Source organism: Elephantulus edwardii, unplaced genomic scaffold, assembly GCF_000299155.1.
Source record: "Elephantulus edwardii isolate Elephantulus edwardi_28Jun2011 unplaced genomic scaffold, EleEdw1.0 scaffold00050, whole genome shotgun sequence".
Classification (NCBI taxonomy): domain Eukaryota; kingdom Metazoa; phylum Chordata; class Mammalia; order Macroscelidea; family Macroscelididae; genus Elephantulus; species Elephantulus edwardii.
The window spans coordinates 3,250,124-3,265,529 of NW_006399800.1; the positions used below are offsets into that span (position 1 = coordinate 3,250,124).

The 15,406-nt window shown below is 39.0% G+C and overlaps 1 protein-coding gene across 4 annotated transcripts in view; it reads left to right on the forward strand.

The window, feature by feature from the left end:
- VWA9 (von Willebrand factor A domain containing 9) overlaps window positions 1-15,406 on the forward strand; it is a 53,149-nt gene that overhangs the window by 286 nt on the left and 37,457 nt on the right. The window contains exons 2-3 of one of the 4 annotated variants that reach the window (XM_006886647.1): window positions 8,700-8,840; window positions 12,063-12,170. In XM_006886647.1, the coding sequence (XP_006886709.1) occupies window positions 12,078-12,170 (93 nt within the window). In that variant the 5' untranslated portion in view covers window positions 8,700-8,840; window positions 12,063-12,077. Of the gene's footprint in view, window positions 1-8,699; window positions 8,984-12,062; window positions 12,171-15,406 lie in introns of those variants that run through there. The other 3 variants (XM_006886645.1, XM_006886648.1, XM_006886646.1) reach the window with 3 other exon arrangements.

Sequence of the window (15,406 nt, forward strand, 5' to 3'; positions counted from 1 at the left end):
GGGATCTCTAGCGCCGCTTAAACCTTTTTTCAGCGCCAGGCCTTCTCCACTAACTCTTACATTCAGATTTCATTTATTGTGTTTGAGTTTGTTTTAACTGACTTAAAGTAAAAACACACCTCAAAGCAGATTTCCTTCTGCAATTCAAGGCAGACAGTTTAGAGATGACTTTGTATCTTATTTTGGAACTTGAGAAGATCCGTAAGCAGGGCCGAATTGAGACCTTGACGTGAATGGGTTTCTGGGTTAAGACAAACTGCTTAGAATCAATTCTTCGTGAATGATTTGACCCTCAGGGATGAATTATAAATGTGTAGCTGAGAGAGACTTGACGTTTAAAGTTAATCACATGCCTAGGGTACCACCTCAAGAGCAGACTTTTTTACATGTTGCCATACACTTTTTGTGCTTAGAAACACTTTTTTTCCCCTTCCATGTATTACCGTCATTTGCGGCAACGTGTGTTAGGAGACCATTGGCTCTCCGAAGCATTATATGTTGTGCACCTTTGAGTCAGAACCGACCCATAGCTGATTTTCAAAGGCAGTTAATTGCGAGCGAGTAGATTGCCCATCAGTCTCCCGCATAGCACTTGGTGAATTCAAACCACTCGCCTTCGGGTATTTTAGGGAAACCTTGGAGATGGAAAAACTCAGGCTCAGGCCAAACTTAAGTGGGGAAAGCGTTGTATTCCTACAAAATTTATGGACTGAGGATTGTGGACATTCTTTATCAGGCCTATGTGCCTTTGTTATTGTTGTGTGCCTTCAAGTCAGAACCGACCTATACCTGACCCTCCAGCGAGTGTTCAGAAGCAGTAAATCTCATGGAAGGAAATTGTGCAGTTACCCATCCTTTTCCCACAGAGCAGCTAGTGAATTCAAACCCCATAGCTTTAGAATTGCAGCACAGCTTCTTACCTCTCGACCACCAGACCTCCCTAGATGGCTTTTTTTTTACTGTTAGTTGTTTTTGTTAAGTGTCATCCAGTCCAGTATGACTCATAGCAAACCTATGAACAACAGGTCTGTACCCTGTCCCTTTCTGTGCCGATTTCACAATCTCTGACACTCCAGCTCATTGCTGCAGTCACTGTGTAAATCCACTTAGTTGAGAGTCTTCCTCTCCTTTGCTATACTTCTGCCTTTCCAAGCATGGCCTCACATAGCAACATGCCCAACTATGAGAGATGAAACTTCACCATTCTTGCCTCCAGTGAGCACTCTGGATGCACCTTCTAGAAGACATACCTGTTTATTCTTTTGATAGTCCATGGAGTCATCAGTACTCTTCTTCAGCATCACAGTTCAAAGAAATCATTTCTTCTGTCATCCTTATTTGTTGTCCAGCTTTCAGCACAGCAAGTGATTGAAAAGACAATGATCTGATGCAAGTGCCAGTTAGTCCTCAAACTGACATCCTTGCTCCTCAATAATTTAGAAAGTTTTCTGACTACACACTTTCCCAGTGCAATAAGTGTCCTGATCTTCTGACTGCTGAAACCAAGTATATTGATTATGGATTGAAGTAAGAAGAAGTCATTGACAATCTCAGTCTTTTATCCCTTTATCATACTGTTGCTTATTGGTCCAGTGGTGAGTGTTTTTGTTTTCTTGACATTGAGGTACAGTCCATATTGAAGGCTGCAGTGTTTAACCTTATGCAGCAAGTGCTTCATATCCTTCTTACTTGTAGCAGGCAAGGTTGTATCATTTGCATAATGAAGGTTATTGAGTTCAGAGGATAGGAGTGGGATTATTATGGTTATTGAGTGTTTCTCCAATCTTGATGCCATTTTCTTCTTCATAGAGTGTAGCTTCTCATATAATTTGCTCAGCATATTAAAGATGGCTTTAGTGTAGCATTATTGAAAGCATTTAGTGCCTTGCAATAGTCAGTATGATGGTGGATGGATAAGAGATTGAAACTGTCAACTTCATTTTACTTAGATCCACAATTAACACCCTTGTACCAGCAGTCTGATAATTAGGAGACATAATGCACTGGGAAACTCTGCAGTTAGGGACCTCTCCAAGTTACTGAGATGTAGTGATGTCTGTTTGAAGACTAAGGTGTATCTGATTCAGGCCATGGTTTATCTGATCACTTGCTGTGCATTTGGCAGCTGGACAATGAATAGGGATAACAAAAGAATTGATGCCTTTGAGTTGTGGTGTTGGAGAAGAGGACTGAAAATCCCATGGGCGGCCAAAAGAACAAATAAATATGTCTTAGAGAGGGTGCATCTGGAATGCTCTTTGGAGGCAAAGATGATGAGGCTTTCCCTCACATACTTTAGGCATGTTGCTATGGGGTGCTATTCCTTGGAGAGGGACATGATGCTGGGAAGGACAGAGGGTCAGTGAAGAAGAGGAAGACCTTCAACCAGGTAGATTGACACAGTGACTGTTGCAATGGGCTCTATACCTCAGGAAGTGTGAAGATGGCACAGAAAAGGATGGGGTTCAGATCTGCTATTCATAGGGTTTCTGTGAGCCATACTCAACTCAACTGCACCCAACAACAACAACAACAGTGCCTTCTTTGTAAGATTTTTCCTTAAAATCTGAGTACTACATTGGTATCCCATGGATTTGGCCACTGTTAAGGAGGTGCTTTTTTTTTTTCTTTTCCACATTTAGTAAAGTGGTTTTTTTCTCTTCTGGGTGAGGCTCTCCTGCTGCTTTTTTGAATGTGATTTCCCACACACACACACACACACACACATTTAGTAAAGTGGTTTATTTCTCTTCTGGGTGAGGCTTTAGGAGGTGCTTTTTGCTAGTGTACACAAATGCTTTGTCAGTAGAATGAGCCAAGTGTCTTCAGAGAAGGCAAGACTATCCACTCTGTTACCCAACCCAGTGTTGCGAGTGTTTAGGGCTTTCTTCTGCTGGATCTAAGTATATGTATATTATTTCCCACCCTCCTAGAGGTGAGAATATTACTTCCTAGGTTTAAAAGATAAAGTCTTCATTCATAAATGGGGCAACTACTGAATCTAGGTTAAGTTCTATATCTAGGCAAAAGCATAGTTGTTTATTCCAACTCTTGATAACCCCAATTGTTACAGAGTAAAACTTCACTATAAGGTTTTCTGGTGCCCTCAATACATAGTATATAACATTACCAGGCTTCTAACCAAAAGGTTTGCAGTTTAAGTTCACCAGGTACTCTTCAGGAGAATGATGAGCAGTCTCCTAAAGATTTACAACCTCGGAAGCCCAATGGAGGATCCAAGCTGAAACTGACGTGATGGCCATAGTGAACCACTGGACGACAGTAGGAGTTTGTTTGCGTTGGCTTTTTGGGGGTGGTTGTTGTATTGTAATCTTCACAGAAGCAGATTGCCACGTCTTTTCTCTCACATTTCCACTGGGTGGGTTCAAACTGCAAGCCATTTAACAACTCAGTACAAGCTATGCTACCTGGGGACCTAAAAGGGACCTCAAGCGGTAAGGAGCTGTACTGCCAACCCAAAGGCAGATGATTCAAATCCACCACCTGCTCAGCAGGCAGAAGATGCACAGTCTCCTCTCTTATAGTTTCCAGCCTCTGAAAACCCACTGGGAGGGTCAGCTGTGAATCGGTTCCAGCTGGAGGGCACACAACAACAGGGATTTAAAAGAAGGTCATGGTAGTGTAGGAGGTTAAATTTTAGGATGCTAACCAAAGGGTTAGAGGTTTGAATTCACCAACCATTCTGTAGGAGAAATAACATCAGTCTGCCCTTGTTAGAATTATAGCCTGATGGGACCATTTCTACCCTGCCCTCTAGGGTTGTGGGGAGGCAGCGAGTTTGGGTTTTGGTTTAATGATCCTAAGGCATGTTTGTTTGTTTGTTTGTTTGTTAGATATCATCAAGTAGATTTTGACTCCTAGAGACCCCATGTGAGAGTGAAGCTGACCCATAGGGTGTTTCTAGGCTGTAATCTTTATGAAGGAGCCCTGGTGACAGAGGGGTTAAAGTGCTAGGTTGACAATCAAAAGGTTGGCCTTTCACAACTAATAGCCACTTGGAAGAAAGAAAGACCTATCAGTCTGCTTCTGTAAATACCACAGAATACTCTGTAAATATCCCTGGGTGTGGTTCTATTCTGTCCTATAAGGTCCCTATAAACTGAAATGAACTCCAACGACAAGTTTTTGGAAGAATCTTAATAGGAGAAGACCATGAAGTCTCTTCTTGGCTGGATTCAGACCACTAAACTTTCCTTTAGCAACCTAGCACTTGTTAGGTTGTACTGTCCGTACTCCTTACAGATCTATTGGTAGCTGTTATCTCCTTGAATGAAAAGATAGACTTCATTTCTGATTCCAGAATTAGCATTCATAATTTGCCAAAAATTAAGGGTAGTTCATTCATTGTTATCAAATATTGTTGAGCACCTGCCTGTTACTATAGAGTCTGAGGAAACATGATGGACAAAATCCAGGATGATCCCAGTCCAGGGGGAGCACATGGTTTAATATAGTAGAATTGAACCAGTATTGTCCAAGAACTCAGTTTTTGACCGACAAAAATTGAGTAGACAAAATTCAGCGTATCTTGGAGATATTTGCGTTCTAGGCCACTGTAATAAAGTAAATGTTTCCTAGTGCATATATTGTTTATATATAGTTATATAGTGTTTATATTGTATTATGGTCTATTGAGTGTGCCACAGATTGTGAAAAATTTCAAAATAGTGTAAAAATTACCAAAATGTGGCACAGAGACAAAAAGTGAACTCAGGCTGTTGGGGGAAAAAATTAAAAATCATACCAATAGACTTGTCAAATTGCCACAAACTTCGAATCTGTAAAAACTCCAGTATCTGCGAAGTGCAATAAAATGAGCTATCTTACAGCACTGAGTTCATTTACCTGAATTCATGTGTTTTATTCCAGAGGAAACAGACAGGCCCTACCTTGTTGTTAGTTGCCATCTAGTCCACTGCAACTCGGCAAGCCCTTGGAACCCGTTAACTTTTTTTTTTTTTACTTTATTATTTTTTGTGTGAGTGTACTGTCGAATCAGATCTGACTGGTACAGGAGGAGATTGTCCCTTCTTCCCCGGCAGAGCATCTGGTGGATTCGAACCGTGCGCCTCTGGGGCTGTAGTTGCAGCTCCTTGCCACTAGGCCACCAGAGCTCCCCATACCTGTTAACTTTTTACTTGGGACAAATTTTTTTAAAACTTGATCTGGCTTTCTAGCCCACAGCAACTAAAAAGCAGCAGTTTAGAAAGGAGGAAGATGATTTTGCAAGGTTACTTTAAGGAGAGAAATACACACTTATGGTCTAAAAATTCACTGTAGGCATGGAGGCACTAAAACAGTGTACTACTTAAAATTTCATTGACTACAAGGTTTCCCATGTATATTCTATATGTATTCTATCTATGGGATGTTAACAGGACATAGAGAAGGACTAAATGGGCCACACCAAGGATTAGCAAATTACTCTGAATTCTTTACTATTAAACTTCTGAGTTTTTAATAAGGTCTGAACTAATATTTCTTGGAGCACACCCCCAGAACATTGTTCTTTAGCATACGCTTCAGTAAATAATGTAAAGTAAAATTTCCAGATAGCACTGTACTGGTCTATCGTAGCATCAGTTCATCATCAGGAAGGTAAATTATGACTAACATATACATTAATAAGGTTGAGAAGAATACTTTTTTTTGTTTTCTATTTAGATTTGTAAATACTTTTCTTCATTTCTAACGAGTCTTCAAAAGTTACACATATCTTTTATTTCATCTTTGTTAGTGTTGACTACATGAGACATTACTAAATTTGAAATGTATCTCAAACCACTATATGGTAAATATGACTTTTTCTACTTGACCTGCTACCCCCAACTCCCTAATTGTTTCCATGAAACAGTATATTTTGACTTGTCCGTATACTACCTACAAAGGTAATTTCAGGATGTGAGTATTTGTAATTGGGCAATAGACTGAAATAAAAAGTCTGGGAACTTTTCATTGTCTTGAAGTGAATGCCTCAAAAAATTAATGGTGTTAGATTTCAGAATTTGTTTATATCAAATGTTTATATCAGGGGAATCTGCTGTCAAGGACCTCTCTGAGGTGCTGAAGAACAACAGTGTCAATTTAAAGACCAAGATATGCTTGATTCAGACCATGATCTTTTCATTTATTTCCTATGCATCTAAAAGTTAGGCATTGACTAAGGATGACAGAAGAAGAATGAATGCCTTTGAGTTGTGTGGTGTTGGAGAAAAGTACTGAATATCCCTATGGGCTGCAAGAAGAACAAACAAATATGTCTTGGAGAAAGTGCAGTCAGGGTGTTCCTTAGAGAGAAGGTTGTCACACACACTTTGACCATGTTGCTAGGAGGGACCACTCCTTGCAAAGAGACATATTTGAAAAGGTGCAGAGTTGGCAAGAAGCTGCACTGCATTCCCAGAGGAGAGTGGTTCGAATCCACCAGATGCTTTGCTGGAGAAGGAGGGACAATTTCCTCCTGTACCAGTCAGATCGCAGCATCAGTATGGCTGGTGAAGAGATTGAGATGTTAACAGTTTTAGTTTACTTGGTTCCACAGTCAACACTCTTGGTAACAGCAGCCAGAAAATCAGGAGATGAATTGCATTGGGAAAGTCAGCTGTGAGGGACCTCTCAGGAGCACTGAAGAGCAACGACGTCAGGCTGGAGATTAAGGTGCCCCTGATCCAGGCTATACTCTTTGCGTGCTATGCGTCAGAGAGTTGGACAGTGACTAGGGACGATAGAAAGAGAATTGATGCCTTTGAGCTGTGGTGCTGGAGAGGAATGTTGAATATACCATGGACTGCTAGGAGAACAAACAGGAATGCTCCTTGGAGTCAAGAATTCTGAAGCTTCGTCTGACACACTTTGGTCCTTGGAGAGGAACATCATGTTTGGGAGAGTGGAGGGATGGCGTAGGAGAGGAAGACCCTCAGTGAGATGGATCAGTTCTGTGAGTGGAGTGGTGGGAATGAGTGTGTTTGAGACAGCGAGGTTGGTATAGGATAGAACGGCGTTTAGGTCTCTTGTACATAGGGCTACTATGAGTCGCAAGTGACTCGATGGCACATGACGACAACAACAACATTTTAAGTAGTTATATTTCATTCTGTCAATGGAACCGTTTACATAATAGGATAGCAGCAAATTTTAGCATTACAAGCAAGTCTGTGAACTTTTTTCAGTATTTTTAAACATAGAAAAGTATCTTCCTGTTGATTTTTAATATGTGATTTCCATTTTGATCCATATTTTTATTAATGTCTTAAAAATCTTGGTTTCCCTACAGCATCCCTTTTCAGCATGAAGTAGCTAAGAGAATACGCCATCCCCTTTTCCTTATGAATCAGGGTGAAGTCTCTCCAGGGAGGAGTGATAGGGAATGGCAAAGGACACACTGACAAAGGAGATTAATCAGAACTGGCTTTGACAAGCACTGTGGCAATTGGACAATTAAAACAGACATTCGGGGGTAGAGGCAAAGAAGAACGAACTGGGGAGGAGGGTAGAGAAAACAGTGCAACAATGAATGAATGAAAACCCAAAATCTCTGTAAATGTTCATTAAAACTAATAAAATTTAATTATTTTTTTTTAAAGTAAGATGAAAGAGAGAAAAAAAATCTTGGTTTTCTTCATTTCTATATGTTGGCTTTTAGACACAATTTCTTGAGGTAATTCCAGCTTTCATTTATTCCATTTTCTTCTTGTCTTTCAGTTAAAATACTGCCAGCAGATTTATTTCTGATGAGTCTATTAGTGAAACTAACAGTTTGTTCCTTTTTTTCCATGCTTAATGGTTTTTGTCTTTATCCATTTGGATTAACACTGTATCGGCCCTGTCATTTTTATATTTCATATTACTTTCCACAAAACAGGAACACAGTGTAACAAAATAATTAGGACACTTGCACAAATACTGCTATATTAAGACAGTGATAGCACCTAAAAAGAGTAGTTAATTGTCAAATATTGTTAAGTGTTTTAGAATCAATGACAGCTCAGCAACCCTGTGAACCACACATCAGAACCTTGCTGTCATGTACCATCCTCATGATCTTCCACATGTTTAAGCTCATTTTTACAGTCACTGTGTCAGTCCATCTCATGGAGGATCTTTCTTTCACTGACCTACTTTTCCCAGAATGATGGCTCTTTCAAGGACTGGACCTTCCTGACAACACACCAAAAGTATAAGAGATGTTGTTTCACCATTCTTGCCTTTGAGGCGCCTCCTGGTTGCCCTTCCTCCATAACAGATTGCCAGATGTGTATTTGAATTGTTTTTCAGCACATTAACCATTGAAAAGGTGATTCCAAAGTGTTTATTATATAAAGTTATAGAAAAATTAGATATGATAGTTAAGTGTTACCGAAAATCAGTGTATGTTTCTTCTTTTTAGAAGATAAACACTTTTTCATTGAAATGAAAAAGAAATAAAATAAAAAAAACAAAAAACACTTCATATGATCTTTGATTTATGACCGTTTAGTTGTCAGTGATTCCAGGAATGGAATCCCTGTTAACTAAGTTGCTGGCTTCCCTTCCGCTGAACTCAGCAGATTTACCCCACCTCACCTTTAATGTAATTTGCCCCCACTCATTCCTGGGAAATTTGGTTTAAAAAATGGTAGAAGAAAGACTTTTTCTTCTCTCCATGATCTGTAAGGCCTATTTCTATTTCTTTTCTACAGCAATTCTCTGTTTATAACTGTCTATCTGGATTCTAATTGGAAAGCCTGGGATCGTTTTCATCATGCCGACAGTGGTGGTAATGGACGTGTCCCTCTCCATGACTCGACCTGTGTCTCTCGAGGGATCTGAAGAATATCAGCGCAAGCACCTGGCAGCCCATGGCTTGACGATGCTGTTTGAGCACATGGCCACAAACTACAAGCTTGAATTCACAGCCCTGGTTGTTTTTTCATCACTCTGGGAGCTGATGGTCCCCTTCACAAGAGACTATAACACCCTACAGGTATTAAAAGAGAAAATTTATAAGGAGAAGGACAATGTCATGATACTGTACTGAATATTTGGAACTTAGAATCTTTAGAACCATGAGTACTTAATATTTAGGTGTAGCTATACAACAAAGATCCGCAATTAGTAGAGTTTATACCTTGTTGCATTCTTGTCTTGGTTTCCTAGAATTCTCTGTGGGGCAAGGAGTATCTCAAGAGGCAGTGGCCATTCCTCAAGTTCGGGATCTTTATATTCAATCCTTTAGGGAGCCCAGGTGATGTAGTCTATAGGGAGATGCACTGCTAACCCAGAGGTGGCGCCTCTGGCAATTCACATCCACCATCCACACTGAGGGAGAAGGAAGGGCATTCTCCCCCCATGTGCAGAAAACCTGCAAGGTCGACCATGAGGCATTTCCATGTCAAAAGCAATTAATTGAGTTGCGTATATTCAGTCCTTTTACTCTGCTGTTTGTGGCGGTGTTAGCTGTCATCAAGTCAGCCCTCATCAACTCATGGAAACTTGTGTGTGACAGATTAACACTGGTCCGCAGGGCTCTCTTAGCTGTAATCTTGCTGGAAATCTATCACTAGGACTTTTATTCTGTGAAGTAATAAAACTTGAAGAAACAAATAGCTCTTCCTCACAAAAAAAACCTTATTCTAGGGTAATTTAAAAGTATTTCTCCTCTTTAGTAAGTACTCTTTGGATTAAAGATGCCAGGGAATTGTCATTTTTAAACTCTGATATATCTTCCCAAGGTGCTGTCTGTGATGTGCCAGAAAATTTACTTTCTGAAACATCTCTAAAGCCTTGGTATCTCCACAGTACCTACACTACGCCATGCCCATAATGAGCAGTCAGTGAGTGTTTATGGAATTAAACAGAACAGTTTGATAATTTTTAGTTTAGAAATCTAGGATCAGTGTAGTGTGAGTTGGTGGTGTTTGTTTTTTTTAAAAAAAAATGCCAATTCTGATTTATAGAATTACTATATAAATTTCCAGTGCCTTAGTTAAGTACTATTGAGTTGTGTCTGATTCCTAGTGACTCTATTTGTACAACAAGATGAAACGCGGCTCAATCCTGTGCCATCCTCATCATGACTATTAAGCTTGAGCCCATTTCTGCAGCCACTTTGTCAGTCCGCTTCATTGAGCCTCTTCCTCTTCACTGGCTGAACTTAACTCTACTGAGCATACTGCCTTTCTCCACAGACTAGCTCCTCCTGATAACATGCCCAAAGGATGTGAGACAACGTCTCACATTGCTCCTAAGGAGCATTCGAGCTGCATTTCTTATGAGTCAGATTTGTTCTTTTGGCATTCCAATGCATATTTGGTATTCCTCACCAGCAGTGTACTTCATAGGCATCAGTTTGTCAGTATCCTTATTTATTGTCCAACTCTTATTTATTTATTGGATATGGGAAAATAAAAAACACTATGGCTTGAGTCAGCTGCGGCTTGGTCCTCAGCTTTGTCTTTGGCCCTTTGAAGCAGTACCCCATGCAGTGTGTGATTATGAACCTAAGTAAAATTAAATCCTTCACAACTTCAGTCGTTGCCCCATTTATCATAAAGTTGTTTATTGGTCAAGTAGCGACGAATTTTTGTTTTCTTAATATTGGAGTATAATCCATTTTGGAAGCTATAGTATTTTATCTTCATTAGTAAGTGCTTCAAGTTTTCTTCATTTTTAACAAGTCAGGTTGTATCGTCTGCCTGTTGCATGCTGTTATTGAGTCTTTCTCAAACGTTGATGCTGTGTTCTTCATTTAACCCTACTTTTTGTGTTACTGACTCAGCATGCATATTAACTGAATATGGTGAAAGTATACAACCCTGACATACACCTTTCCTGATTTTAAGTCATGTAATATCCCTTAAGTGACAACCTCTTGTTTTATGTACAAGTGAGTACAGTTAACTGTTCTGGAATTTCCCGTCTCATCCTGTTCTCATGTTGTTATGACCCATACAGCTGACTGCCTTTGCATAGTCTATAGTGTTGCTATTGTTAGGTGTTGTAAGTCGACTTTGACTTACAGCAACCCTTTAAACAGTATATATAAACCCTGCCCTTTGCTGCACAAGCTGTATGATCTTGGCAGTGCTTGAGGCTGTTGTTACAATTACTGTCCCAGTCCATCATGTCGAGAGGCGTCTTCTCTTTGTTAGACCCTCTACCTTTTCCAACATGATGTACTTTTACAGATTCACATCTCATGACAACATACCCAAAGTGTTAGACCAAGTTTCACCATCCTTGCCTCCTAAGAGCACTCTGGTTGCATTTTCTCCAAGAGGCTTTTGGCAATCAGGGGATATTCAGTATTCTCCAGCACCACAACTCAAAGGCATCAATTTTTCTTCTATCATTGTCCAATTTACACATACATAGTAAGCAATTGAAAACCATTAGGCTTGCATTAGACACACCTTAGTCTTCAAACTGACACCCTTGGTCTTCAACACTTTGGACAGGTCTTTGGCAGCAGATTTGAGATAGTAAAGCGAAGGTAAATTTCTGATATTCTCTGCTGTTAGCCATGATCCATCTAACTATATAAATAGTGTGGCATAAAGATTAAGACCAGAGAAGGGCTCTGCGTCAGACAGCCTCAGTTCACATTATGGCTTTGCCACCTCTTGCTATGCAAACTGAGACAGATTACCTAATTATTACCTAACTTCATTAAAACTAGGATTAATAATCCCCAATATGTGGCAATATTGTGATTAAATGCATGTAGCATTCCTAGGAAAGTGTATAGGATATAGTTAGTACTCAATAAGTTGTATTTGTCATTGGTCTTGCGGATATATAAACATTCATTTTAATTATTGCCTTCAAAATCTACTTAAAAACATAGGAGCCCAGTGGACTGTTCACTGTCACCTAGTAAGAGGACTGAGTAAGGGAAGTACTTTGAATTATTTTTTGGAATTGAGCAAATCTGCTTTACTGTTTTTCTCAGAAATTCAATGTCCCCTGTGTAACATTCTTGCTTTTGAGGGTTTATGTTGTGTTTCTAATGACAGACTAAAATAGTAAAGAATAATGAACAATTTTATCTCTTATTGAATCAGGAAGCACTAAGTAATATGGATGATTATGACAAAACCTGCTTGGAATCGGCCTTGGTTGGTGTTTGCAGTATCGTTCAACAAGAATGGGGTGGTGCAATTCCTTGCCAGGTAATGATTTCTGTTCCATTGCTCTAAGCTAAAGACATTAACTGCTGAGCTGCTTCAATTTTCTTCAGGTTCTTCAATTTTCTTCAGGTTCTGATACAAAATGCATTATAATTTCCACAAACTACATTATATACTATTGGTAATGGGGAGGGGGTGAGGAATGATACTATATCTACAAGAACACGTTCAGAAAACAGCACAATTTTGACAGAATGAAAGGAACGTCCTCATGAATTGACCTACCGCAAGCTAATAATACTTGTATAAAACATAAAGGGTGTGTTTTAGTGATACTCCTTAGATGAGGTGATTATAATTTTGAGTAATAGACTCAAAAGCATCGGCACAATATACTAGTCTGTCTTAATTATCTTAGTGCTTCATCGATTTAGCAAGCCTTTAAATCTCAATTCTATGAGTTTCCTAAAAAGTGAGGACTATGGATATCGTTAAATCTTTACTTAGAGGCCACCTTAGGTTCCATAGACCACAATTCACTGTTAATACTGTCTAATCCATTTTAGACGTACTGTGTCTTGCCAGTAGAGTGGTAAGTTCTCTCCCAACCCAAAGGCATGTGGTTCCAATCTAGTAGCTACCCTGAGGGAGAAAGGTAAACAGTCTCCTCCTGCGTGATTTGTAGCCTCTGAAAATCCGCTAGAGCTTTCATTTGCTTCTGACTCAATACCACATAACACCAACAATCAGTATTAGTGGTTAGTGACTTAACAAGCTTGGTTACCTGGTTTTGCTTAAATTCATATCAGAGCTAAGTAATGGCAGAAAAGGAGAATTGGAAGTTTGCTATAAACAGATACTCTGAAAAGTGGTAAAACATTTTGGAGAAGGAAACAAATGGTTACAAGAAAAATCAGATTTGTATACACAGGCTTTAGCAAACTGTTTCTGTAAGGAACCAGATAGTTCACATCCTAGGCTTTGCCAGGTCTGTGGCTACTCATCTGTGCTGTGACAGCATTAAAGCAGCCCTAGACAGTCCTTAAATGAGCATGGCTGTACTTCACAAAAACAAATCGGGGACTGGCTCCTGGTTTGTGAGCTTCTATTATAAGAGCTAAAACAAAATTCTTTCAATTATTTTTTTCATTAAAAATAGGATTGTAGTTTCCTCAGAATGAAGGGAATACAAGAATACAGGCCTCAGAAAAGGCCAAGAAAATTTGAGAGTAAAAAAGCTGTTATCTTGATGGTGGGAGTAGTTATATGATTGAATACAGGTCTTAGAACTTACAAAATGGTGCACTAAGACGAGTGAATTTTACTGTGTATAAATTTTAATAAAGTCAATTTTTTTACAAAGCTCAGTTTTTATTGCTGCTTAAACCAACCTGTTATTTAGAATATCAACTCTTAGATTCATGGAGACCCTGAACTATTAGTAAAAGTTTAAATTACTCTGAATTAGCCAGTAAATGCTTTTCAAAATTTTTTAAAAATTACAAATTACTTCATAAACATTATTTTTGGGGGGATGGGGTTTATTATTATTTTGTGTGTGTCTGTGCGTACTGTCAAATCAGAACTGACTGGTACAGAAGGAGATTGCCCCTTGTTCTCCATCAGAGCATCTGGTGTATTCGAACCACATACCTCTGGGATTGCAGTGAAGCTTCTTGCCACTAGGCCACCAGAGCTCTCTCATAAACATCATCATTTTTATAGCTAAATCTATACATACTAAATATATAATTTCCCAACAATACACATGTAATCCCCAAGTGAGGACAAATTCAAGTTACAATGAACTCCACTTCCAGTCATCTGTTTTATTTTGTGTTTGGTTTGGGTTTTTTCTGTTTTGCGTGTCTTGTGCTCTTTTAGCATAGTCCTTAGAGAGCTGCACTGCTCTCCTGAAAGTAACTCCACCCTGGCATTTAGAATCCATGAGCAGCTCTGAGGGAGAAAGATGATGTTCTCCTCTCCTGCAGTTTACGGCTTTGAAAACCTCCTGAAAGTCCACAATGAGCAGGTCTGATTCAATGGAGTTTTTGTGTATCTTATAATTAGTGACATACTTCATATCATTTTGCAACTTGTGATTTACTGATGTTATTCTCAGATGTTCGTTCAAAGATGTTCAAAGATCAGATGTATAAAGATACTGATAATAAAAGGCAGTAATAGTTTTTTCTTTTTTAAAAAAAGAGAGATATGACTTGTGTCAAAACCAACTTAACAGAGTCGCTGAACAAAAACTTCATTCTAAATCAGTGACTACCTACTCTAAATAAATTAACTTTTTTGTTAATGTTTTAGGGACTCAAAGCTAGCAGGTGACCCATTCTCATTTGCTTCTTCTCTGGTAGTTTTAGAGAAAGAATGCTGGAAATACGTAAGCAAGACCTTTTGCACCATACAAACTTCTGCCTTTTGATGTTTTCCTTCCTTTGAAAAAAGAAAGAATTTGAGATGTGTGATAGCTTGAGGACATGACCAGATCTGAAGTCTCTTAGATTTGCTTAGTGAATTTTAAGGTAAACCAGGCCCAAAACACCATGCTAGAGGTGGTAGTTGTTAGTAATTGGGTTGTTTTTAAAAAATCTGTTACCATCAAGTAGAATTGTTGTAATAAGATTTTTTTTTTAAACCAAGACATTAGAAAAGTAGACTATTCCTGCATTATCTGAGTACAAAGTGTCTCATTTTGATAGCGCATGTGATACTGGGTTTATATCTCACATCTGGAAACAGGAGCCACCAGTAACCATTGTATAGTGGTTATTGCCTTATGTCAGTTCATTGTTTTCCAAAAACAATTATCCCACGGAGAGAGCTCTAGAAGTAGAGAGCTTTAGAAATAAGTGCAAATCTTGATCATTCACATGGTACAGCCACCTCACAATGACCTGCCACTAGCGAGTTACTGGGCTACATTGGGAGAAATGAAAATAATCCTCTCCCGGAATGCTAAGGTAGTCCACTCCAATAGCATCACACTGAAGCAGTGAGGAAAGGAAAGATGGATTTGCCATTATTGTTTTTTGGTGATAATACTTTTTTAATTAAATTTTATTAATTTTAATGAACATTTACAGAGATTTTTGGTTTCCATTCATTCATTGTTGCACTATTTTCTCTACCCTCCCCCCGAGTTCGTTCCTCTTTTTTTTTCTCCCCCATGAAAGTCTGTTTTAATTGTCCAATTGCCACAGTGCTTGTCAAAGCCAGTTCTGATTAATCTCCTTTGTCAGTGTGTCCTTTGCCATTCCCTATCA